We start from the raw sequence: 27,151 nt of genomic DNA, 5'->3' as shown, positions 1-27,151 counted from the left end.
AGCTGCTTTAATGTGCAGACCAGGATGTCCATATTACATTTGAACACTGCATTTGGTGTATGCAATTAGAAAGATTCCAACATGTGCAGAAAGTGTCCACATGGCCCAAACGTCACAGCATATGCCAAACGAGTGTCCATTTGTTAATTCAAATTACTGCAGCACAAGTCAGCAATGAAAGCTGTCCATAAAACTTCCCTGTACATAGATCCAGAATATGATGATGTTGCCCTAACTGGATGGTCAGACCTTACAACATATGATTCATAACTACAAATACATGGAGAAATACATTAATATTTTAACTGACATTTTTATTCTATTGGCTTTTTCTCTTGGTTTCATCATTAGAGTATCCTACGTTGAATTCCTAAAGCCTTTTGTGCCCCGCCGACAAGCTTTGAAGACTAAAACCAATATGGAGGCCGTTATGCGGAGTTCTCAGTCACAGGCAGATCCATCTGAAAATCATGCTAATGACCTGGGAACGCTGACTTCAAGAATGCGTAAGAAGGTGAATTCCATTGAGTTCTTTCTGTTAGAGAGCTATTACTGTAATGAATTACATGTTATATCAGTCCAATGTACTGCTAGGAAGCTTTCAAGTTCAAAGCAGCTGGTTGATACATGACCTTTATTCCACAGGTTTGCACTTTTTATTCTTTGTTATTTTTATTATTCATTATAAGGTATAATCTGTCTGTCCTGTTAATTAAATAGTACACGTGCTTGCTTGAAAAGCACATATCTCCCTCCCAGATCTCCCTCTATGAGATAAAATGAAGGGCCCCTGCAAAGAGTGGCTCCCATACTAGCAGACTTGATGCAGCCAAGTTTGCCAGTCATTTGAATGGGCACATAATCGTATGAGAATACCACAACATGACAATACGCGGGCGGATGGAGTTTTACCCCAGTGATAACAGCTGGTTGCTGGAGGTTAGAGAAGTTGGACCTGAAGTGGTCAGTTTCAGATAGAACTCCTTTAAAGGGGTTGTATGGCTCCTTGAAAAAAATGCTCTAAAAATGAAAATAACGGTACCTCTTCAATCCCCTGATGATCCAGCAGAGACATTATGGCAGTCCCCTGCCAGCCTTTGTTTACACGCTGCCAGCAATGATGTGCCATACCAGAACGTGACCGCTGCAGCAAATAAGTGGCTTCCACTGTCACCGAGTGGTGAGGCAAGTAGTAAAATGTGTGACCGCTGAGGCCAATGATTGGCTGCAGAGGTCACATGCTCATAGCTTGTAAATAAAGACCAGCAAAGATTGCTGGAGTCTTTATGCTGGATCCATGGAATTTATTTTTCTAAGGCCTCATGCACACGAGTGTTCCGTTTCTTGCAGTCCCGCAAAACACGGAAGCCGTCCTTGTGCCTTCCGGAATTTGTGGACTGGAACAGGCGGCCCATTGTAGAAATGCCTATTCTTGTCCGCAAAACGGACAAGAATAAGACATGTTATATTTTTTTGGCGGGCCACGGAACGGAGCAACGGATGCGGACAGCACATGGAGTGCTGTCCGCATCTTTTGCGGCCCCATAGAAGTGAATGGGTCCGCACCCGAGCCGCAAAAACTGCGGCTCGGATGCGGACCAGAACAACAGTCGTGTGCATGAGGCCTTATATTAGAGCATTTATCGCACTTTTATTTGTCTTACCAATTCTCCAGATTAATCAGACCTGATGGCTAGATATAGTGAAGCGAAATACATGTAAACAGTATGGCCAGTTACGTAGTAATGCATTGTTCCTGAAAATATAGAAGATCATCAGTTATATCATTTCATGTTTGCTGCTTTTACAGTAAAATGATAGAAAATGAATGCCTCTCAAACCTCTCAGACTGCTCTTGCTTGTATTTCCATGGCTCTTTGCAGTAGATCAGCTGCTTGTTTCTCTGTGTTTTTATAGTTTTTTATCATTGTTATTATGTAGTTTAGTTGTTTATAGATGGTTATGTGTGCATTTTCTATCCAAAGCCATTTGTTCCTGTTACCTGTTTTCTACCCCGGTTGCTTGGTCTGCTTCATTTTAATATGTGGTTGTTGAGCTGAGAAGTCTGAAGTGGTTGGAAATGACAGTCTGTTGTATAAGGCTAGGTCTACACGACGACATTTGTCGCGCGACATTTTGTTGCACTAATGTCGCGCGACAATTTTTATAATGGCAGTCTATGGTGTCGCACTGCAACATGCAACATGCTGCGACTGCGACGCAACAGTCGCAGAAAATCCATTTGAGATGGATTTTCTGCGACTGTTGCGTCGCAGTCGCAGCATGTTACATGTTGCAGTGCGACACCATAGACTGCCATTCTAAAAATTGTCGCGCGACATTAGTGCAACAAAATGTTGCGCTAAAAATGTTGCAGTGTAGTTGTGCACTATCTGTCGCGCGACAAATGTCGTCGTGTAGACGTAGCCTAACATGACTATTCTTGGAGATTTGTGCAATGAGATCTGTGTAAACTATAAGGAAATTGCAGTTTGTGCAAGTGTATTTGTAACTGAATAAGGGCCACATGCTGGTATAATCCTGTAAAATGGCAGCTAGGTGTAGGCAGCTGAAGGTTACCTCGTGTACAGCCTATTTCTGCTTTTGTTCACTATGTCCATGTGTCACACAGCTTTTTGTGGCAGTTTTATATGCAGTTTATGAGCCAAAGCCAGATGTGTATTGGAAGGGAATGAAAAATATAATAAAAAGGACTTATACTTCTTTCTGCTGGATCCACTTCTGGCTTTGGTTTAAAAAAAGTGCTACGAAAAGTGGTGTGACACCACCCTAACAAAAGCACTGTCAATCCCCAATTAAGATTTTGCTTTATTAATAAGAAATTATTACATAATAGTAAAAACACTGCATATACTTTGAGGTGATGTTTTCTTGACGTAAACCAACATAGAAGCAATCATGTCCAAGAAATCTATGGGCCAACTAGCTTGTAGCTGCTGTTGTCAGAAATGTATTACCCTTTTTGACAGAATATCAGCGAATTTGCCCAAAAATTTATGAGTCTCCTGATCAGGGTCAGTTCAAATTGTCTTCTGATTTCCATCCTGTATTACTTGAAAGGGAACCTGTTACATTTTACAAACAGACCCATGTGTAGGCAGCATGTTATAGAGCAGGAAGAGCTGAGCAGATAGATATGAAATCAAGAGAAAAAAATAAAATCAATTAATAACCCTCCAGTAAATACTAATATAAAACATTAATAATACCACAGACAATTTAGGCTTCAGCTACATGGCGATCTTGGTCGCACGACAGGATCATAGTGGGTTCAGGGCCGGTTCTAGGTGAAATGGGGCCCTGGGGTGAAAAACAATAAGGCCCCCCCCCCCCCCCCCCCCCCCCGACACTTGCTGACTTTAATGTCCTGTTTTGACTCTGGAGATTTCATTTGTGGACGTTCATACAGAAGAAACTGTACATTGTGTGGCACAGTGTATGCTATATGTGTATAACAAACATATTTCACATGAAACTTACAGTTACTTGGCTTGGCCCTTGGGGATCTCAGACGCCACTTCAACACTTTGGCCGGGGGCTCGGCGGAGCTGATGTTGTGTGTTATCCTAATGAGAAAGATTTCATAATAAGGATTTGGAGAAAGGGCAGAGGGATAGCAGAGCAGGGAGAGGCTGGTGCTGCTACTAGGGGGTCATACCATGGGGGAGTAATAAAGCCCACCATAATGCCCCCCCAGTAGAAATAATTCCCCTTATAATGTAACAGTGCAAAAAATACCCCTTTGTAATGCCCCCAGTTGAGCTAATGTTCCAAATAGTGCCCCCATAATGTGCCAGTATAAAATACCCCTATATAATGCCCCCATAGTGCTCCTCTCCCCCTCCCTCCTAGTGCCCCCCATAATGTACCAGTATAAAATGCCCCATATATAGTGCCCCAGTAGATGCCCTCAGTGTCCCCCATAATTTGTAAGTATAAAATACCCCTTCTTAGTGCCCCAGTAGATGACCCCATAGTACTCCTCTCTCCCCTTCTCCATAGTACCCACCATAATGTGTCCCAGTAGTGCCGGCAGCCTATCAGAGGAAGGGACACACCTATCTCTCCCCTGCCCCACAGCACAGCCATCTGTATCACTGTCCTGAGGACGGCGATACAGATGACTATGGAGATGAGCGCTTCCACAATGGAAGTGCTCATCTCCCTGTGTGACTGTCCTGTCGCCGCTGCCCCCACTTGTCGCCACGAAAATATAGTTAGTTGCGGACCGGCGGGGGCCCCTAAGGACTTGGGGGCCCGGGGGCAATTGCCCTCCTTGCTTATATGGAAGCGCCGGCCCTGAGTGAGTTTGCATAGAAATGAATAGGGTTGCAGTGTGACTCGAATGTGTGCCATGAACACGACCCCACTGCTGGACTTTTTGCAATTCTGCGGCTGTGGGCACGGTTGTGGCAAACATGCAAGTTGCTGTGAACCCATTCATTTCTGTGCTAATCCCGCTACACTGCTATCCTTGGGCGTGACAGCTGTCACACGACCAGTATCACTTTGTAGCCAATTCCTAATAATAGACATAGCTTATCCGATCCGATAAAATGCATGTACTATTAACTAAGTACACATAATCTTGATCCAAAATTCTTAATGCGTGGCCCTTGCGGTCAGAACTAGAGATGAGAGAATTTCTTATTTTGAAATTCGTTCACGGTTCGTTTGGTGGATGGAATGCCTTTAGAGGCATTCCGTTATTCATTCCGTCATAATAGAAGTCTATGGGCTGCCAAACGGATCCGTCCCGTTTCCGTTATGCAGGGGAGTCCTTTCCTGTATAACGGAAACGGGACGGATCAGTTATGCAGGCCATAGACTTCTATTATGACGGAATGAATAACGGAATGCCTCTAAAGGCATTCCGTTATACATTCCATCATAGAATTGCGTTATGGTCTGTGGTAACGGAATCCATAACGCAATTCTGCTTTTACAAGTAAACGAAGCGTGAACAAATTTCATAACATATATCATACCCAGAGTGTTCTACAGTCATAAAAAGTCTCTTTCCTATATTTGGAAGATATAGATAACTATTTATTTATGGCGGCTTCCACTCTTTAGGGGTCACAGCTTAAAGGGGTATCCCATGATTAATGTAAAAAGTGGTTGCACGTGCTCAGTTGAAATTGACTGCCACGAGCCATATCTTCTGTTACAAGCTTTGGCAGTTACAGGGAAGGTGCTACAGCAGAAAGGGTACACTCCCTGAGCTGCCAGCCTGGAGAGAATCTAGCAGAGCAATGAATGGGGAGATCTCTGGATCCATGTGAGGTACAGTGCTGGTTCTTGTCATATACTATATGATGTCTGATTTTAATTTTTACATCATTAATGGCATAACCCCTTTGATTAATTCCGAGATCTGGATGTGAATATTTTTACCCTCAGTTTAGCAGGTAAGGATATAGGGGGTCATTTCTTAAGATACCCCTGCACTGGCAGCAGATGCACCTAAATTATGTAGAGGCGCAGAAAAGTGGCGCGAGCTGCTGCTTGTTGTCATCTGACATATATATTGCAATCACAGCTCTCTAGAACTATTAGGCCCCTTGCAGACGAGCGTGTCCGGATCAGGTCCGGATGCGTTCAGTGAAATCTGCACGATTTCGCAAAACATAGCCAACTGATCACGTTCAGTTGTTAAGTTTTTATCGCGTTGGTGCAATGCGATTTACTGCGTTTTGCACGCGCATGATAAAAAACTGAATGTTTACAAACAACATCGCTTAGCAACCATCCGTGAAAATCGCATCGCATCCGCACTTGCTTGTGGATGCAATGTGGTTTTCACATAGCCCTATTCACTTCTATGGGGCCAGCGTTGCGTGAAAATTGCAGAATATAGAACATGCTGCGAATTTCACACAACACAAAAGTGATGCGTGAAAACCACCGCTCATGTACACAGACCCATTTAAATGAATGGGTCCAGATTCTGTGCGGGCGCAATGCATTCGCATCACACATTGCACCCGCGCGGAATTCTAGCTCGTCTGCAAGGGGACTTACAGAATGCGGCTTAAGGCTACTTTCACACTAGCGTTTTTGCTGGATCCGGCAGGGTTCAGCAAAAACACTTCCATTACTGATAATACAAACGTCTGCATCCGTTATGAACGGATCTGTTTGTATTATCTTTAACATTGCCAAGACAGATCCGTCATGAACTCCATTGAAAGTCTTTTTGCTGCACTTTGCTCTCCGGTATGGGAATGCATTTTTGAGCATTCTATTCTGTTCAGTTATGTTTTGTCCCCATTGACAATGAATGGGGACAATACTGAAGTGTTTTTTTCCGATATTGAGACCCTATGACGGATCTCAATACCGGAAAATATTAACGCTAGTGTGAAAGTAGCCTTAGCTGTGATCCCTAAAGAGTGGAAGCTGCCATAAATAAACAGTTATCGTTATCTTTTCATACATAGGAAAGAGACTGTTTATGACCGTAGAACACACTGGTTATGATATACGGATAATTAATGCTCTGACCGCGAGGGCCGCGCAGTAAGGATTTTGGAACACCCGTGCAGCACTAAGACTGGGCCACCATAAAAAGGCAGCGGCTCAGCCTAAGGCCCCTTAGTGACCGCCATATTGGGCGTATTGGTGGTCACTAAGGGGTTAAATTAATAAAATACAGGCTATACTGAATCTTTTCCCTTAAAACTTTATATTAATCACTCAGCTCCTCCTGCTCTATAAAATGCTGCCTGCTGCAGATCAGCCACCATGGTCAATGAGAGGGGTTCCCTTTAAAAAGGTAGAGCAAAGATAATGTTCAAGTGGATACCATCGTTCTCAGTGGTGGGAATCAGCTTTGCTTTAAAATTGTATAAATGTACCAGTATATTCATTTTGCATCTGTCATTAATGATAGGCAATTTATTTGCATGACAGAAAAATACTGCATTAAATGTTTTTCTGTTGAAGGGGAAAAATATCAGTCCTGGACTTACCTGCATAGGAAAAGGCAATTAATAATTTACATTTGTGGGAAAAAAAATCTGTCTCAACCACAAGCTGCTACAACGTAGAAACCATCCTGTAATAGCTAATGTATGACGAGAACCTAAAGTTTTATTTTGCTTGAGTTGTCTGTTATGTTCCAATAACAGATTTACGTTACTATATTGGATGGTCAGACTGGGTAAATTAGACTAAGGCTGGGTTCACACGAGCGTGTCCGGATTAGTTCCGGATGCGTCCCGGTGTGTTGCGGCAAACCCGCGCGAGTAGGAATGCAATTGCAGTCAGTTTTGACTGCGATTGCTTTCCGATGTTCAGTTTTTATCGTACGGGTGCAATGTTTTTTGCACGCGCGTGATAAAAAACCGACTGTGGTACCCAGACCCGAACTTCTTCACAGAAGTTCAGGTTTAGGTTAGTTGTAGTGTAGATTGTATTATTTCCCCTTATAACATTGTTATAAGGGAAAATAATAGCATTCTGAATACAGAATGCATAGTAGGTGATCAATTGAGGGTTAAAAAAAAATAAAAAAATTAACTCACCTCCTCCGCGTAGTTCCCAGTCTCTTCTTTACTTCTTTAATGATGAACTACAGGCTAGGACCTGTGGTGACGTCAGATCACATGCTCCAATCACATGGTCCATCACCACGGTGATGGACCATGTGATTGGAGCATGTGATCTGACGTCACCAAAGGTCCTTTAGCAGACAGCTCATCAGAAGAGACTGGGAACTACGCGATCAAGAGGAGAAGGTGAGTTAATTTGTTTATTTTTTTTAACCCCTCCAGCCCTATTGTACTATGCATTCTGTATTCAGAATGCTATTATTTCCCCTTATAACCATGTTATAAGGGAAAATAATACAGTGAATAGACTGTCACCTAGCAACCATGCGTGAAAAACGAACCGCATCCGCACTTGCTTGCAGATGCTTGCGATTTTCACACAACCCCATTCACTTCTATGGGGCTTGCGTTGCGTGAAAAATGCAGAATATAGAGCATGCTGCGATTTTCACGCAACGCACAAGTGATGCGTGAAAATCATCGCTCATCTGAACAGCCCCATTGAAATGAATGGGTCCGGATTCAGTGCGGGTGCAATGCGTTCACCTACCGCATTGCACCCGCGTGGAAATCTCGCCCGTGTGAACGCAGCCTAAGGCCTCTTGCACGCAAACGCTTTTTTTCCCGTTTCCGTTTGTGCGGATTTCGTTTGTGGTCCATATGCGAAACCATTCATTTCAATGGTTCCGTTTCCGTATTTCTGTTCCGCTGAAAGATAGAACTTGTCCTATTATTGCCCGCAAATAATGATCCGTGGCTCCATTCAAGTCAATGGTTCCGCAAAAAAAAACGGAATGCATACAGAATGCATTCGTATGTCTTCCGTATCTGTTCCATTTTTGCAGAACCATCTATTGAAAATTTTATGCCCGGCCCAATTTTTTTTTATGTACTTACTGTTTAAACATTATTGTATGCTTCCGTTTCCATTTGCGATCCCCAAAAAAACGGATCCCAAACGAAAACCAAACGGAAAAACGGAACAGCAAAACGGAACAGAAGCGGAATGGAAACAGAAACACTGCTGAAACAAAAAAACGGATCCGTTAAAAAGGGACCTTAAAACCATACGGTCGTGTTCAAGAGGCCTAATACATGAACTCTTGTTGCTTCCACCTGTTCCCAGCCCAGACATTTCTAATGTAGTATTTGTCCGAGACATGCTTTGTATGTGTGCATACTTATTGAGGGCTGTAAAACACTTAGAATGGATATCCATTAAATCACTAAACCAAAGCAGGGTCTACCTGCTGCAGACTGAAAATGGGCGTCCCTTAATAATGACAGCTTAGCTGAGGTTTTGTATTGATATAAAGAAGTTCACAGAGGACAGATATTAGGTCTTGACAATTTGCATCTGGCACCCGCCTATATTATGTGCATGGCTGATCATGCATGAAATGATAAATAGTGTGTCCTGAAGAGTACTGCATCATGCATGTATTGCCCCTCCTTCCCCTTATTCTAAGGGATGGAAATGCTAGGCTTTTCCCTGCTAACTTCTTCTCATTTAAGAGCTGTTGCTCCTGTGCAAGTAAATACACTACTCTGTGTAAGCTATGTGTAAACTATACAAGCAGGATATTATTATTAGAGATGAGCGAATCGAAGTTGAGCAAGTGGAATTTGATCCGAATTTCAGGTTTTATTCAATTCGCACCAAATCCAAATTTCCTCGCCATTTGTGGTAACAAATCGAATTTTTTCCTAAAATGGCTGCTGCACGTGTGAGGACATGGAGCAAGGAACTCTGGGAAGACGGGATCACCCATAATGCCATGCAAGCAGCCAATCAGCAGCCAGCCCTGTGATGTCACAGCCCTATAAAAAGCCTCAGCCATCTTGGATTCTGTCATTTTCCAGTGTACTTAGTGCAGGGAGAGACGTCAGCAGGCGCTAGGGACAGTGCTAGAAAAAACTTAACTGTGCTAAAAAAACGATTTGCAAGTGCAGGGAAAGATTATTCAAGGTGTAGGGAAAGGATAGAGAGGAATCATTCCACAGCATTTATGGTGAACAGGGTTCAGTAGGGGATGTTACAGCCTGGGTAATAGGAACAATCCTATTACACCTTGCTGCACTGACTGGGTATCCAAATTGCCATTACACAGCTCTGTAATTCCAGCAAACCGTTCTTATTAGGGTGCAAGTACTGTTTGATACAGGCATCGACAGGGTTTATTACAAGAAAATATTTCTACGTCTTATTTGCCCTTACGCAGTGCAGTTATATGTTCCAAAGCATTTTTTGGCTTGTATTAGTGGGGAAAAAAGGGCTTATTAGCCGTTGTGTGGTGAAGTGCTAAAATTACAGTCCTTTTTGTCGTGTATTAGTGGAAAAAAATATATATTTTGCTGTTAAGCGGTGCAGTTATATGTTCTAAAGCCTTTTGTGGCATGTATTAGTGGAAAAAGAAAAAATATATTTGCCATTTAGGCCCCCTGCACACGATCAGGATTGCGTGCGGATTTTCCGCGCGGATTTGCGTGCGGAAAATCCGCACCGTAGGTCATGTCCATTGTATTCTATGAGAATTTGAAATTCTCAATGCACACGATGCAGATTTTTTCCGCGCGGATTTTGACCTGCGGTGCGGATTTTAAAATCCGCGACATGTCAATTAATTTTTTTTTTCCTGACCGGATTTTCTTCATTCACTTAGTGAAATCCGCATGCGGAAAATCCGCACCGAATCCGCACCAAATCCGCACGCAAATCCGTATGCAAATCCGCACCAATTAATGCGGATTGACCGCACAGATTTGCCTGCGAACACCTGCGGATTTCAGTGCGGATTCTCCGCACATGAATCCTGAACGTGTGCATGTACTAGGGCTGCACGATATGGGAATTTTGTGCGATTGCGATTAGGGCCCTAAAAATTGCGATAACGATGTGCGATGCGATATTTTAAGGGAATTGTGCTAGAGGTCTATTTGCTTGGATTTTCCCATATGAGCCGCTGACGCGGCTGGGTATGACATAGTTATGGGGGATCTGTGGATGGCGTTGTTATGTGGGGGATCTGTGGATGGCGCTGTTATGTGGGGGATCTGTGGATGGCGCTGTTATGTGGGGGATCTGTGGAGGACGCTGTTATGTGGGGGATCTGTGGATGGGCGCTGTTATGTGGGGGATCTGTGGATGGCGCTGTTATGTGGGGGATCTGTGGATGGCGCTGTTATGTGGGGGATCTGTGGATGGCGCTGTTATGTGGGGGATGTGTGGATGGCGCTGTTATGTGGGGGATCTGTGGATGGCGCTGTTATGTGGGGGATCTGTGGATGGCGCTGTTATGTGGGGGATCTGTGGATGGCGCTGTTATGTGGGGGATCTGTGGAGGACACTGTTATGTGGGGGATCTGTGGATGGCGCTGTTATGTGGGGGATCTGTGGATGGCGCTGTTATGTGGGAGATCTGTGGGGGACGCTGTTATGTGGGGGATCTGTGGATGGCGCTGTTATGTGGGGGATCTGTGGAGGACACTGTTATGTGGGGGATCTGTGGATGGCGCTGTTATGTGGGGGATCTGTGGATGGCGATGTTATGTGGGAGATCTGTGGGGGACGCTGTTATGTGGGGGATCTGTGGATGGCGCTGTTATGTGGGGGATCTGTGGATGGCGCTGTTATGTGGGGGATCTGTGGAGGACGCTGTTATGTGGGGGATCTGTGGAGGACGCTGTTATGTGGGGGATCTGTGGATGGCGCTGTTATGTGGGGGATCTGTGGATGGCGCTGTTATGTGGGGGATCTGTGGAGGACGCTGTTATGTGGGGGATCTGTGGATGGCGCTGTTATGTGGGGGATCTGTGGAGGTGTAGAACTGCGGAGGGCACTGTTATGGGGACCTGCGGAGGGCACTGTTATGGGGGACCTGCGGAGGGCGCTGTTATGGGGGACCTGCGGAGGGCGCTGTTATGGGGGACCTGCGGAGGTCGCTGTTATGGGGGACCTGCGGAGGGCGCTGTTATGGGGGACCTGCGGAGGGCGCTGTTATGGGGGACCTGCGGAGGGCGCTGTTATGGGGGACCTGCGGAGGGCACTGTTATGGGGGACCTGCGGAGGGCACTGTTATGGGGAACCTGCGGAGGGCACTGTTATGGGGGACCTGCGGAGGGCGCTGTTATGGGGGACCTGCGGAGGGCGCTGTTATGGGGGACCTGCGGAGGGCGCTGTTATGGGGGACCTGCGGAGGGCGCTGTTATGGGGGACCTGCGGAGGGCGCTGTTATGGGGGACCTGCGGAGGGCGCTGTTATGGGGGACCTGCGGAGGGCGCTGTTATGGGGGACCTGCGGAGGGCGCTGTTATGGGGGACCTGCGGAGGGCGCTGTTATGGGGGACCTGCGGAGGGCACTGTTATGGGGGACCTGCGGAGGGCACTGTTATGGGGAACCTGCGGAGGGCACTGTTATGGGGGACCTGCGGAGGGCACTGTTATGGGGGACCTGCGGAGGGCACTGTTATGGGGGACCTGCGGAGGGCACTGTTATGGGGGACCTGCGGAGGGCACTGTTATGGGGGACCTGCGGAGGGCACTGTTATGGGGGATGTGTGCTATGACACATGGGGCCACGAGGGGGGCCAGCATAAGACACACATATAGCATCTTATGCTGGTCCCCCTCATGGCCCCATGTGTCCCTTCATGTGTTAACTCTTTTATTCATAAAATGGCCAGCCTCTGTACTTTCACAGTTTCACTATGAATGCACTCACACTGCAGAGAGCGAGCCGGCCGGTGCGTGACTGACGTCACTGTCACGCTCCTCCCACCTAATTCAGGAAGCAGGAGCGTGACTAAGTGACGTCAGTCACGCGCCGGCCGGCTGCCTCGCTCGCTCCCGCTCGTCGCTGCAGTGCATTCATCGTGAAAGTAAGTACAGAGGCTGGACCTGTTATGTTATCAATAGGACAGAGGACTTTTTTTTATCAATAGGGGCCCCTTAATATATAATAATCGCGGCATTTTCGGCTCGGCCGAATCGCCAAACCGCATTTGCCGTTTATCGCGGTTCGATTACTTTAGCGATATATCGTGCAGCCCTAGCATGTACCCTTAGCAGTACAGTTATATGTTCTAAAGCATTTTGTGGCTTGTATTAGTGGCTAAAGAAAAAAATATATTTGCTGTTTAGCGGTGCAGTTATATGTTCTAAAGCCTTTTTTGGCATGTATTAGTGGCAAAAGAAAAAATATATTTGCCGTTCAGCGGTGCAATTATATGTTTTAAAGCCCTTTTTTGCGCGTATTAGTGGCACAAAAAAGTGTTTTCCGTTGTGTGGTAAAGTGAAAAAATTACAGCTCTTTTTGGCATGTATTAGTGTTAAAAAAAAGGGCTTATTAGCAGTTGTGTGCTGAAGTGAGAACATTACAGACTTTTTTGGGGTGTTTTAATTTCCTTTTAATTTATTTATTTGATCTAACAGTATGTCAGACAGAGAAGTGCCAGGCCCTGCACAGGGGAGTGGCAGAGGCCTAAATGATTCTGGTGCAGGCACAGGTCGCAGTAGAGTAAGGGGGCGTGGCAGCAGGGGTCGCAGCGAGAGGCCTGAGCTCCCTGTGTTACCTAGCAGTCGTGTCTTGACCAGCAACCCAGCGGTTCTTGTATGGTTGACTCGGTAATCCACTTCATCCCAAGTGACATCAGACAACCCCAGCCAAGAGTTGGTGGGTTCCTCTGACACGACTCTTAGTTGGCACGGCCCGGGAGCAGGCCCTGTGCCCCCACCTATCCTGAACCTTCCTCTGTCATTTTCGGTTCCCTCAGCGCAAGAAGTATTATATGCCGTAGGCTTGGCTCCACTTTTCAGCAATCACGAGCTACTAGAGGACAGTCAGCATCTACTGCCCAGCCAAGATCTGGAGGAGACATCAGCCGCTTTTTCCAGTAGGCGGGCAAGTAGTGATGAGGAGAGTGGCGTGGGAGCTGGTGTTGCTAGCGGGCAGGCTCCTGACACAGAGACCGTTGAGAAGGACATCAGTGATGTGCAGAAAGTACTCGATGATGATGATGTAGCTGATCGCACTTGGGAGCCGGGTGATTTAGGGCCTTCATCATGATCATCGGGCGAAGAGGGTGGCAGCTTGCCCGTGAGCCAGCAAGACAATAGCGGGGCCAGGAGACAGCAGGGTGGCAGCAGTGGGAGGTCGGGAGCCAAACGTGCCCGGGGTAGACCACCCGCTTCCCAGGAGCCTACCTGCCCGGGGTAGAAGGTGAAGCGTGGCCAGGGTGCCAATGTTGGCACCACGGCCCTGCGTTGACATATGCAGCATCACCATAAGGTGGCCTGGGAGAACCGTGGTTCCAATGTGGTGGTCCAGCCTGCCACAGCAACAACTACATCACCCAGTGGCACGCACCTGGTTTCAGGCAGTCAAGGCTCCACCACATCAGCCGAAGAGAGCTGTCTGTCCTTCCCATCATCTGCTGGTTCTGATGCTCCTGGTCCTCGCCCTCCTACTCCTCGTCAGTCATTCCATCAGCAATCGATCACCAAAGTGATTGCCAAGAGACAACAGTATGCGTGCACTCATCCAACGGCGCAGAAGCTGAATGTGCTCCTGTCCGAATTGCTGGTGCGGCAGTCCCTCCCTTTCTAAGTGGTGAACTCTGCATCTTTTAGAGAACTGATGGCTTGTGCCGAGCCGAGGTGGAGAGTCCCAAGCCGTCATTTCTTTGCCAAAAAGGCAGTACCAGCCCTGCACACACATGTAGAACAGAAGGTGGGCCAGTGCACTGCAGCGCCACCGTGTGGAGCTATAACTATGGTCAGGGACAACACATGTCCTTTACGGTCCACTGGGTGAATGTGGTTCCTGCACACCAGCAACTTGGTCAGATGACGCCGCTTCCGCCTCCACGTTGCCACACGTGTTCAATCTGGTTGTCAAGAGGTTCCTGAAGTCTTCCACCCATCTGCCAGGAAACTTTGCATGCACTGCAGCCACTCGTACACCGCAAAGCACACCCTCCTTAAGCTAAAGCGGCAGATCTAAGCGGACAGGAGTACCCCCTGTGTAACTTCGATGTCAGCTAGTGGCAGCTCATGCGTGACACCTGCCTTTTGCTCAGGCCTTTTGAGGAGGCCATGTTATTTGTCAGTCGCCAGGACTACGAGATGAATGATGTCATTCCACTACTTCATGTCCTGGAACAGATGCTGGTAAATCTGGCTGGTCAGTGGACTGGAGACGTGGCGCCTAGATCTCACAGCCACATGAGCCCTGTGGGGGCTGAACTGGAGGAGGAGGAGGACATTGGAGCACAAGCAATGTTTAGTGAAGTGGGTTGTTTTTCTACACAGGTGACAGGAGAGGAGGAGCAGGACCAGCCGGAGGAGCTACAGGGTGATGAGGAAGATGAGGCAGAGGACCCAGACACACCGTGGCAGTATACAGCGGAGATGGAGGCAGGGAGTCCCTCCGAGTCACTTGCACAAATAGCCCGATATCACTTGCTTGCATAGTGACAGCCGAATTGTCACCATTCGGCAGAGGGATGACTTCTGGCACTCCACCTTGTTGGACCATCGCTACTGGTCCAAAATGGGGGCCTTTTTTCACCTGATGAGAGGGAAGACAAATTGAACTACTATAAAAACATTCTATGTAGTCAGTTGGCCGCTGCCTATCTGCGCCATCATCCATCCTCTCGCAGGTCTGACTGGGGGGGGCCCTCTGCACTTACGTTCCACTGCCATGGCTGCTGGGGAGGGGTGGGGTAGCAGGAGCAGTACCAGCTCCATCAGCAGCAGCCTGAGTCTAGAGTCGCTGATGAGCAGCTTTCTTCACCCGCATAGTGAAGAAACTACTCAACAGCAGCTAGACATAGAGCAGAACCTGAACCAGCAGGTGGTGGCATACTTGGAGAGCACCCTGCCACCCCAAGTTGAAGATCCGCTGGACTACTGGGCAGGCAAACTGGATTTGTGGCCGCAACTAACAGAGTTTGCCATGGAAAAGCTGTCCTGCCCGGCCAGTAGTGTGGCATCAGAGTGGGTGTTTAGTGCGGCGGTGGCTATAGTTAACCCAAGAAGAACTCGCTTGTCCACCCAAAATGTGGAGATGCTGACCTTTGTCAAGATGAATCAGGCGTGGATCAGCCAGGATTTCCACCCACCAATGCCTGATGCATCAGACTAGATCATCCATGGTGCCCCACCAACACTTTGACAAAAGAGACCAGTTTCTTCTGGCTACCTGCCTCAGCTACTATTCTGATGCTGCCACCCCCCTGATGCCACACATCTGATGCCAAGTGCTCCTTCTTTCACCCACCACTAGTGTTACCACCCACCTCCACACTATGTCACCTTGCCACTCTGTGGCCTCCTGATGCTGCTGCAACCACCACCACACTATGTCACCTTGCCACTCTGTGGTCTCCTCATGCTGCTGCCACCTTCACACTATGTCACCTTGCCACTCTGTGGTCCCCTCATGCTGCTGCCACCTCTACACTATGCTCTGTGGTCTCCTCATGCTGCTGCCACCTCCACACTATGTCACCTTGCCACTCTGTGGTCTCCTCATGCTGCTGCCCCCTCCACACTATGTCACCTTGCCACTCTGTGGCCTAATGATGCTGTTCCACCTCCACACTGTCATTGTGCCACTCAGTGGCCTCCTCTTGATGCTGCTGCCTCCTCCACACTGTCATTATGCCACTCTGTGGCCTCGTCATGCTGCTGTCACCTCCACACTATGTCACCTTGCCACTCTGTTGTCTCCTCATGCTGCTGCCACCTCCACACTATGTCACCTTGCCACTCTGTGGTCTTCTGATGCTGCCACCTCCACATTATGTCACCTTGCCACTCTGTGGTCTCCTCATGCTGCTGCCACCTCCACACTATGTCACCTTGCCACTCTGTGGTCTCCTCATCTTGCTGCCACCTCCACACTATGTCACCTTGCCACTCTGTGGTCTCCTCATGCTGCTGCCACCTCCACACTATGTCACCTTGCCACTCTGTGGTCTCCTCATGCTGCTGCCACCTCCACACTATGTCACCTTGCCACTCTGTGGCCTCCTGATGCTGCCGCCACCTCCACACTGTCATTGTGCCACTTAGTGGCCTCCTCATGCTACTTCCACCTCACCACTATGTCATTGTCACGGACGGTGTACAGGAAACAAGACAATGCAATATAATCAATGACTCACTGGATCCACAACTAAGGAACAAAAAGGGAGACCCCTGCATGAGACCTGCTACTGTCCCTGACTGCTCAGCCTATGAGAACACCCCAAAGGTGGATGGGCGCATATCCACGTACCTCGGCTATCTAATACCTGAAGACCCTACAATAGTGAGGGGACACGACCACCGGCTCCCTACACTAGACACGGAGGGAGTCAGGGTCTCCTAAAATCCAGCAGACAGCAAATCACAAATAAAGGAACAGCACTTATCTTGCAGAGGACTGGGAAATAGGAACAGCATGCACACACACTCCAGGAAGTTGTATAAGCCGCACACTACTGCATTATGGGGAGGAACTTAAAGGGAAGCAATCAGTCCAACTGCATGACAGCTGAGATAGACTAACGAGATGAGGAACTGAAACCAAAACAAAGAAACTCAAGGAGGAGGATCTGGAAGGCACCTGTCAGAGCTTCTCAGCTGTCTGGTTGTGACAGTCATAGGGCCACTCTGTGGACTTCTTATGCTGTTCCCACCCTCCTCACTTCATGACTGGGCCACTATTTTGCCTTTCGTCTTGGCTGACATCATCATTTATTTGACCTTTCTTCTGATCTGTCAGAAGGAAGGAAAAATGAGACGCACAACGGATCCTGTCTGTGTAGCAGCTGTAAGGCCTGTATGATCCCATCAGAATTGGCTTGTGATTTGGCAGGATCTGTTTTTTGTGGGTTATTGTTCTGACGGATCAGAGGAAGGGCAAAATAATTAGTGACGTCAACATAAACTTACTGCTGACACCCTCTCCACTCTGTCGGAGGGCTCTACTTGTATAAGCGTTTAATAGAACAGGTTTTGTAGACATCTATGTGGAATCAGCTGATGATGGTGTAAAAGGAGTGCACTTCTTCTTGGCGCTAACATCGACCTCTAAGGCTGAGTTCATACTTGAGTTATTTGGTCAGTTTTGGCCCCGTGACTGCCCAAATAAGTTAAGTGTGCAGTAATTCTAAGAGCTACGCCTGTCATCTGCATGTCATACTGACTTACAATATTATTTCACTACCACAGCAGACTCCCTATGCATGTTACTGCAATGCACAGTGTTCTACACCACTATAAAGGCTCTCTGCAGCTGTTTTTTAACGTGATTCGCCGCGAATAAATTCGGATCGAATAAAATTTTTTAAAAAATTCTGAAAACCGGCCGAATAAAATTTTTCGAAAATTCGCTCATCTCTAATTATCATTGTTATTTTTATGTACATGTATAACCTGTATTTTATTCACATTAGGAAGCAAGATACAAAGCCAGAGAAAATAAAGCCATTGGTATATGGCTGGCATGCTCAACTTGTGGCCCTCCAGCTGTTTCAAAACTACAACTCCCAGCATTCTCGGACAGCCTACAACTATCAACCTACAGCAGGGCATTGTGGGAGTTGTAGTTTTACAACAGCTGGAGGGCCGCAGGTTGAGCATCGCTGGTATATGGCATAGAGTAAGGTACAAACAATCATTGTGCAGGGTGGGCCATTTATATGGATACACCTTAATAAAATGGGAATGGTTGGTGATATTAACTTCCTGTTTGTGGCACATTAGTATATGTGAGGGGGGAAACTTTTCAAGATGGGTGGTGACCATGGTGGCCATTTTGAAGTCGGCCATTTTGAATCCAACTTTTGATTTTGTAATAGGAAGAGGGTCATTTGACACATCAAACTTATTGTGAATTTCACAAGAAAAACAATGGTGTGCTTGGTTTTAACGTAACTTTATTCTTTCATGAATTATTTACAAGTTTCTGACCACTTACAAAATGTGTTCAATGTGCTGCCCATTGTGTTGGATTGTCAATGTAACCCTCTTCTGCCACTCATCACACACTGATAGCAACACCGCAGGAGAAATGCTAGCACAGGCTTCCAGTATCCGTAGTTTCAGGTGCTGCACATCTCGTATCATCTGAACGCAATCGTCTATGCTGTGAAGATACGAGATGTGCAGCACCTGAAACTACGGATACTGGAAGCCTGTGCTAGCATTTTTCCTGCGGTGTTGCTATCAGTGTGTGAAGAGTGGGAGAAGATGGTTGCATTGACAATCTAACACAATGGGCAGCACATTGAACACATTTTATAAGTGGCCAGAAACTTGTAAATAACTCATGAAAGAATAAAGTTACGTTAAAACCAAGCACACCATTGTTTTTCTTGTGAAATTCCCAATAAGTTTGATGTGTCAAATGACCCTCTTCCTATTGAAAAAACAAAAGTTGGATTCAAAATGGCCAACTTCAAAATGGCCACCATGGTCACCACCCATCTTGAAAAGTTTCTCCCCTCACATATACTAATGTGCCACAAACAGGAAGTTAATATCACCAACCATTCCCATTTTATTAAGGTGTATCCATATAAATGGCCCACCCTGTACATTATCAGATAACCGTTTCAGTGCATTCCGAAAAATCATCCTGCACTCAGTACTCTATAATGAGAAAGTGAAAACACAATTTTAGAAATCTTTTCAAATGTATTAAAAAGGAAAAATTAAAAATTTCCTTTGACCCTTGGCTATGACACTTGAAGTTTAGCACTGTGGGCCTCCAATTTCTCTTAATCATCTTTAAGATGTTTCTACACCTTGATTGGAGTCCACCTGTGTAAATTCAGTTGATTGGACATGATTTGGAAATACACAGACCTGTCTGTATAAGGTCTCACAGCTGACAAATCATATCAGAGCAAAAACCAAGCCATTCTGGGGAAATAATTGCTTGTAGAGCTCAGAGCCAGGATTGTATAGATGCACAGATCTAGAGAAGGATACAGAAAAATTTCTGCTGCACTAAAAGTTCCTAAAAGCACAGTGGCCTCCATAATTCTTAAATGGAAAAAGTTTGGAACAACCAGGACTTTTCCTAGAGCTGGCCACCCCACTAACTAAGTAACCAGAGAAGGGCCTTTGTAAGAGAGATGACCAAGAACCCAATGGTCACTCTGGATGAGTTCCAAAGATTCTGTGTGCAGATGGGAGAAACTCCCAGAAGGTAAACCATCACTGCAGCAGTCTACCAATCTGGGCTTTAGGGCAGAGAGACCAGAAAGAAACCTCTTCTCAGGAAAAGACAAATGAAAGTTTGCAAATAAAGCACCTAAAGGACTCTCAGAATGTGAGAAACAAGATTCTCTGGTCTGATATAACCAAGATACTGGTTATATCACTGTCCAACACCATTCCTATAGTGAAGCATGGTGGTGACAGCATCATCTTGTGGGGCTGTTTTGTGGCTGGGAGAGGGAGACTGGTCTGGGTTGAGGGTAAGATGAATGAATCAAAGTACAGAAATTTTCTTAGCGAAAAACTGATCCAGAGTGCTCTAGACTTCAGACTTGGCCAAAGGTTCACCTTCGAACAAAACAATGAGTCTAAGCACTCAGCCAAGGCAAGATGTGAATGTGCTTGAATGGCCCAGCCAGAGCCCTGACTTCAACCCAATTGAACATCCAACCTGACAGAGCAGATCTGTTGTGAAGAATGGTAGAAAATCCCCAAATCCAGATGTGCAAACCTTATGGCATCATACCCAAGAAGGCCAGAGGCTGCAATTGATGCCAAAGGTGCTTCAACTAATTCCTGAATAAAGGGTCTGCATACATATGTCAATGTAAGATTTTAGTTTTTCCTTTTCAACAAATTAGCAAAGATTTTGAACAGTCTGTTTTCACATTGTTATTATGGGATACTGAGTGCAGAATGATGGGGGAAAATGTTAACTTTTTTTTATTTTAGCACAAGGCCCAAAATAACAAAACACATGAAAAAAAAGTTTAAGGGTCTGAATACATTCCAAATGCGCTGTATGTATCAGTCAACCATATTCCAGGAAAAAATAAAAATAGCCCTATGACTTTCAGCCTAACCCACAATAGAAAGTGGAAAACTTGGGATATCAGTCGAGTGGTAGCCTAATACTGATAATATAGCTTAGTGTCATGCCAATATATCATTCTCTTCTCAATACTATTCCTGAAAAGAAGAGTCAAGAGATGTAGCGTTAGAGAAGAGAGCAAGCCAGAGATATAGAGGTATGGGTAGAAGAGATAAGAAAGATTATCAATAATCAACATAGCATAAAATTAAAAAAGGAAAAAATAAACTATGAAGAGTGGGGATACTGTGTGTTTGAGGAGAGGATCTAACCTACCCCTTACAGCTAACCTACGAAATTCTCAAATTCTGATGAGTCCACGAAAGCCATCCATGGGATCCAGAAAGCTAAGAAGTCAAAGAAATGTTCATGAGTTTCTGTAACCAGCTCCTCCGTTCTTCAAATATAACAAACCTCTGCAGCCCATTCAAGGAGAGTGAGTAGTTCCACCAATCTCCAGTGCCTAGGAATCACCATTCTAGCTGATGTAAGGAGATGGCTCAGTATGCTGTTTTTAACCTGAGCCAAAGTCCCATGGATCAGAGAGAAGCATACATTGAGATGTATTAGAGAGGTGTTTCCCTAAATACCTAACATATACAGTACAGACCAAAAGTTTGGACACACCTTCTCATTCAAAGAGTTTTCTTTATTTTCATGACTATGAAAATTATAGATTCACACTGAAGGCATCAAAACTATGAATTAACACATGTGGAATTATATACATAACAAACAAGTGTGAAACAACTGAAAATATGTCATATTCTAGGTTCTTAAAAGTAGCCACCTTTTGCTTTGATTACTGCTTTGCACACTCTTGGCATTCTCTTGATGAGCTTCAAGAGGTAGTCCCCTGAAATGGTCTTCAAACAGTCTTGAAGGAGTTCCCAGAGATGCTTAGCACTTGTTGGCCCTTTTGCCTTCACTCTGCGGTCCAGCTCACCCCAAACCATCTCGATTGGATTCAGGTCCGGTGACTGTGGAGGCCAGGTCATCTGGCGCAGCACCCCATCACTCTCCTTCATGGTCAAATAGCCCTTACTTTCAAAGTTTTCCCAATTTTTCGGCTGACTGACTGACCTTCATTTCTTAAAGTAATGATGGCCACTCGTTTTTCTTTACCTAGCTGCTTTTTTCTTGCCATAGTACAAATTCTAACAGTCTATTCAGTAGGACTATCAGCTGTGTATCCACCTGACTTCTCCTCAACGCAACTGATGGTCCCAACCCCATTTGTAAGCAAGAAATCCCACTTATTAAACCTGACAGGGCACACCTGTGAAGTGAAAACCATTTCAGGGGACTACCTCTTGAAGCTCATCAAGAGAATGCCAAGAGTGTGCAAAGCAGTAATCAAAGCAAAAGGTGGCTACTTTGAAGAACCTAGAATATGACATATTTTCAGTTGTTTCACACTTGTTTGTTATGTATATAATTCCACATGTGTTAATTCGATGCCTTCATAGTCATGAAAATAAAGAAAACTCTTTGGATGAGAAGGTGTGTCCAAACTTTTGGTCTGTACTGTATGTACATGATATGTCCCAAAGGATTTGATAAAGGGTGCTTGCACCAGATATGCAACATAATGCCTCGTGCCAACCCACATCAACATATCTCAGAAATGCCCAGATACATATGATGTACAACAACTGGGCAATAGTACCAGCGAGAAATAATCTTGAAGTTTTCCATCTTTGCCTGTGATGCCATTTCTAACAGAACACATTTTAGGGACCTCCTGTGAGGTAAAGGGTACGATGTCTCTAATAAGATGTCTCTCCCACTTTTGAAAGTAAGGAGCATTTTACCCAGTTAGGAACACTAGTATGATTATCTTGCTTCTCAACTTAACTAGTAAAAATGGATGAGTGCCACATAGGGTAATATTGTAAGGAAAATAAAAATTTACAGTGGTCGGTGTACTAGGTGCACATGAATTTTCATCGTGGATGTAGTTAGGGCTGCAGGAACTATTCGGCAGACTTGTTTCCTGGTGGTCAGTAGTTGTCACGATCTTTCCCGTGACAGGGGTCAGAAGATCTAAGAGACTGGCTGCACGTGATGTGATGTGACAGCCTCTTTGGTTTCACTAGTTTCTGCTTTGTTGCTGGTTATGACCACACCTCTTGTCTCAGGTGTAGCTTAAGTGGTCATTTCAACTCCTTTATTTAGTCTGGTCTCACCCATATTGCTATGCGGTTGATAGCTCCTTTCTGGGTGTTGGAAGTGCTCGTGTTTGGTTCACCACTGAGTTCCTGCTCGTCTGCGTACTTCGGAGTTAAGTGTCTTTTCCTTATTTCTTGTTTGTTGTATTCCCCTATCTTTTGGTATTAGGCCTGTCACGGATGATGTTGCAGATAGCTGGAACTTATGAATAAGCGTCCGAATGGCTTGATCCCAAACTAAGGAGCATATAGGTGAGCCCTATAAAAGCCTAAAAGCTCTCTCTGACTGCTATGCCCATGCAAGGGTCTCAATGGTAGACGATTGCATGCCCACGTACCTAAGACTGTGCGACACCTGAAAACCCTATAATAGTGAGGGGACACGACCACCGGCTCCCTGCACTAAATACGGACGGAGTCAGGGTCACCTAGAATCAAGCCAGCAAGGAAATACAATACATGAAAAGACTTATCTGAGTAAACAGCAGCAGCAGCCTCCAGCAGTGAACACTTCATCCAGGAAGTAGTATAAACCGCAAAGTGAGGCAGTATGGGAGGGAATATAAAGGGAGACGATTAGTCTAAATAGGTGACACCTGGGAGAAGGAAAGGAGATGACAAAGTGAAACCAAAACAAAGAACATCATGCAAGAGGTAGAGAAGGACGTCTGCCAGACCTTCTCACAGAACTGCCGGTGACAAGGCCTCCTGTTCCTTCAGCTGGGAAGGAACAGGTCATCTTTTGTCCTGACACTATTTCCAGGGCCCTTTAGGGTCAAATAGGGTTCTAGGTTCCTACATATGAGCATTCCTACCATCAAGGTCTGTTCATACTAATAGTAGTCAGGTCTTGGTCTAGGGAATTATTAGGTAATGACCTTTCCCCTTTCCCTAGTTTCCAGGCTTAGTACCTTTTCCCTTCCCTCCTGTGTTCGGTGTGGAGTTTACCACCCACACCGCACCATGACAGTAGTGGATCAAGCAGGATATAGAAGAATTTCCAGGAACCACCAGCGTTACCAGATCAGTGAAGCAGAATTATTTTATTAAGTCCGGTTAATTACCTGTTTTAAGTTCAAGCCCCTTCGTCAGATTATTAGGACATACACACAACTACATACAATATGGACACCAATACACTTAGTCTACTAAAGTTAATAAGGTAGTTCTGTTTTATCAATCTTGTGGCGCTTGTTCCTGGAAATCCTTCTATTCTTACTGTATCTTGTCTTTCATTCTCCTGGATTGCCAGAACTTAAAATCACTCTCTATGTTTGATAAATAATAACCAAAATGTACATTTAACTGGAAGTAAAAAATAAGATGTCACCTTACCTTTGGTTAATGCAGTAACTCATTGTTGTGCTTTTTTAATACTGTTTCCTTCCTGACTCACTAACATCATTGCTTTATGTATTTTAAACTATAGGTAAGATAAACCATTGTATAATTATAAGTTCAACAGCTTTCTTAAGGCTAGTGGCTGCGATCTCTGCGCACTCTGGCATTGCAGGAGGTTTGTAAGGCTCCACCTGACCTCATTTACTATAATGGGCAGACATCCGGCCACATTATGGCAAATATGCAGAGAATCGCCCGGAAGAAAATTGCTATGAGCAGTGGTTTTCCTCCAGCTGATTCTCAGCATATTTGCCGTAATGCGCTCGGGTCTCCACTCGGAACCCCATTATAGTGAATGAAGCCAGATGGAGCTTTACAAACTTCCAGCCATGCCAGAAGGCAGAGCAATCCAGCAGACTGTTTAGTGCCATGCCATACAACTAGCCTAACTAATTGTTGTTTTGTTCCTCACCCTTTGTAGATCTATGTTTAAGAACCATGAGACCAATTATAAGCCAATGTGGTCTGTCAATCACAGTTTGGATCCACCATACAACAGGTCGTACATGGCATCATAGGTTCCGTTATAAAAATGGAAGCTGTGACACCAATGTGAACATAACAGCTTTCAAGGCCCATACATTATAGCTGAACTGACACAAGATAGTAAATAATCATGGTCATGAGAGCCATCTTTGATGAATAGAGGATTGTCTACAACACATTGTAGTGAATTGTAGTGAACCCTGAAGTGTGAGAAGAGCTAGGTCTGTATAGGTTTTCAGTCCCTTGATGTAAATGAGAATATTCCCACTCACAGCAGAGATCTTTAAAAATGTTGAGCAACTGAAAAACAAATTATAGTAGAAAGTTGCACAATTTTTCATTATACAGTGATTATTAACCTTTATACGTATAAAACGCTGAACACCTTGAAACATCTTTACACACCACAGAGCTAGTAGGCTCCCTCAGTCTTCTATAACTAGGATTTGGGGAATGGGTTGAATTCTATTATAATTCTAGGGGTTTTCTGGGAGTTAAATATTGATGACCTATCATCAGGACAGGTCATCAATATCAAATGAGTGGGGTCTGACTCCTGGCATCTTCATCTATTTCAGCTAATGTAAGGGACTGAAGCACTCAGGCAAGGGAGGAGGCCTCTTCAGAACTTTGATGTTATGTCCATTGGTCACATGAACTTAGTGCAGCTGAGTCTCATTCAAGTGAATAGGATTAAACTACAATACCAAGCACATTCACTATACAATGTACAGTACTGAGCTTGGTATACTATGAAGATGCCCCAGCTCTTTTCCAAGCACCACAACCTCTTCAAACAGCTGGTTGGCAGGGATGCTGAGAGTTGGACCCACCAATCCGATCCTGGTGATGATCCTGAGGACAGGTCATCAATATTTAACTCCCAGAAAATCCCTTTAAATGCATTTGAACAATTTTGATCTCCATAAACAAATACGTATTTAAATAGTCAACATTCCTAATTGGCACAGAGGGATTTAAACTCCAATTTTTTTCTAATATGCAGCTGAAAGGAGAATGGAAGACTCTACATAGAGCTTTTAAGAAGCTGGATATGGACAGCAGTGGCTACTTATCTCTACCAGAATTTAGATCCGTTTTGAAGCTCTGCAACTTTGTACTTGACGAAGATGAGATTTTTCACATCATGTCCAAATATGACCAGAATATGGATGGCCGTATTAACTACAAATCTTTTCTAGAACACACATGTAAGAAAGAGAACCCTTCCAGTCCAAAAACACCACTGGAAGACAGTGTAAAGGTCTAAATTTATTTTACATAAACACCTAGATTGTTTATTCACATTTCTATAATGGTGGCTCTCCAGCTGTTGAGGAGCAGAGGTTGTCTGAGCATGTGGCTCTTGTAATTCCTCCACACTGGAAAACCATCCTGTTGCCTCTACCACCTCACTAATGAAGATGATAAAGATAGGCTTATGTGGTATGTATTGTAGGTGAAACTCAAGTCTGTGAAAACAATTGGGATCATTTATCAACCTCGTGTAAAGTAGAACTGGCTTAGTTGCCCATAGCATCCAATCAGATTCCACCTTTCATTTTTGACAGCTCCTTTGGAAAATGAAATGTGGAATCTGATTGGTTGCTATGGGCAACTAAGCCAGTTCTACTTTACACCAGTTTTATAAATGATCCCAAATGTGCTTAAAAATAGACCTTTCCAATTATTATTGCAAATCTATCTTACTCTAAAGTTTATATAAAATAGGTGATCTTTAAGTATTTTTGTGAATGTGGTATCTTCCCATCTATTCTTAAACAGTCCGTTTTCTACTTTTTCATAAAGGGGCTTTCCATTAGTTAAATGGGCTTTCCAGGACTTTCATATTGAAGGCCTATCCTTGGGTAAGGTCATACATTTTAGATTCTGGGGTCTTATTCCTATCATTCCCACCAATCAGTTGATTAAAGGGGTCATAGTGCCTTGGCGAGTGCCACATCCCTTTTATTGTTTACCAGGAAAAGCTTGATGCCTTTAGTAGAGGCTGTGCTTGGTATCACAGCTCAGTCCCCATAGCTTGAAAGAGACTGAGTTGCAGAGAGCTACAGTACCAGGTACAGTTGCTACAAAATATACAGGGTGGGCCATTTATATGGATACACCTTAATAAAATGGGAATGGTTGGTGATATTAACTTCCTGTTTGTGGCACATTAGTATATGTGAGGGGGGAAACTTTTTTTGAATCCAACTTTTGTTTTTTCAATAGGAAGTGGGTCATGTGACACATCAAACTTATTGGGAATTTCACAAGAAAAACAATGGTGGTTTTAACGTAACTTTATTCTTTAATGAGTTATTTACAAGTTTCTGACCACTTACAAAATGTGTTCAATGTGCTGCCCATTGTGTTGGATTGTCAATGCAACCCTTTTCTCCCACTCTTCACACACTGATAGCAACACC

At 45.0% G+C, this 27,151-nt stretch overlaps 1 protein-coding gene across 2 annotated transcripts in view; it reads left to right on the top strand.

The window, feature by feature from the left end:
• LOC120991763 (EF-hand calcium-binding domain-containing protein 6-like) overlaps positions 1-26,815 on the top strand; it is a 132,654-nt gene extending 105,839 nt beyond the window's left edge. The window contains exons 18-19 of one of the 2 annotated variants that reach the window (XM_040420538.1): positions 352-514; positions 25,729-26,815. In XM_040420538.1, the coding sequence (XP_040276472.1) occupies positions 352-514; positions 25,729-25,992 (427 nt within the window). In that variant the 3' untranslated portion in view covers positions 25,993-26,815. Of the gene's footprint in view, positions 1-351; positions 515-6,916; positions 6,990-25,728 lie in introns of those variants that run through there. The other variant, XM_040420540.1, reaches the window with a different exon arrangement.
• The last annotated feature ends 336 nt before the right edge of the window (positions 26,816-27,151 follow it).

This window comes from Bufo bufo, chromosome 2 (genome assembly GCF_905171765.1).
Source record: "Bufo bufo chromosome 2, aBufBuf1.1, whole genome shotgun sequence".
Classification (NCBI taxonomy): domain Eukaryota; kingdom Metazoa; phylum Chordata; class Amphibia; order Anura; family Bufonidae; genus Bufo; species Bufo bufo.
The sequence above is the reverse complement of the archived record's forward strand: the minus strand, read 5'-3'. Positions and strand labels throughout refer to the sequence as shown.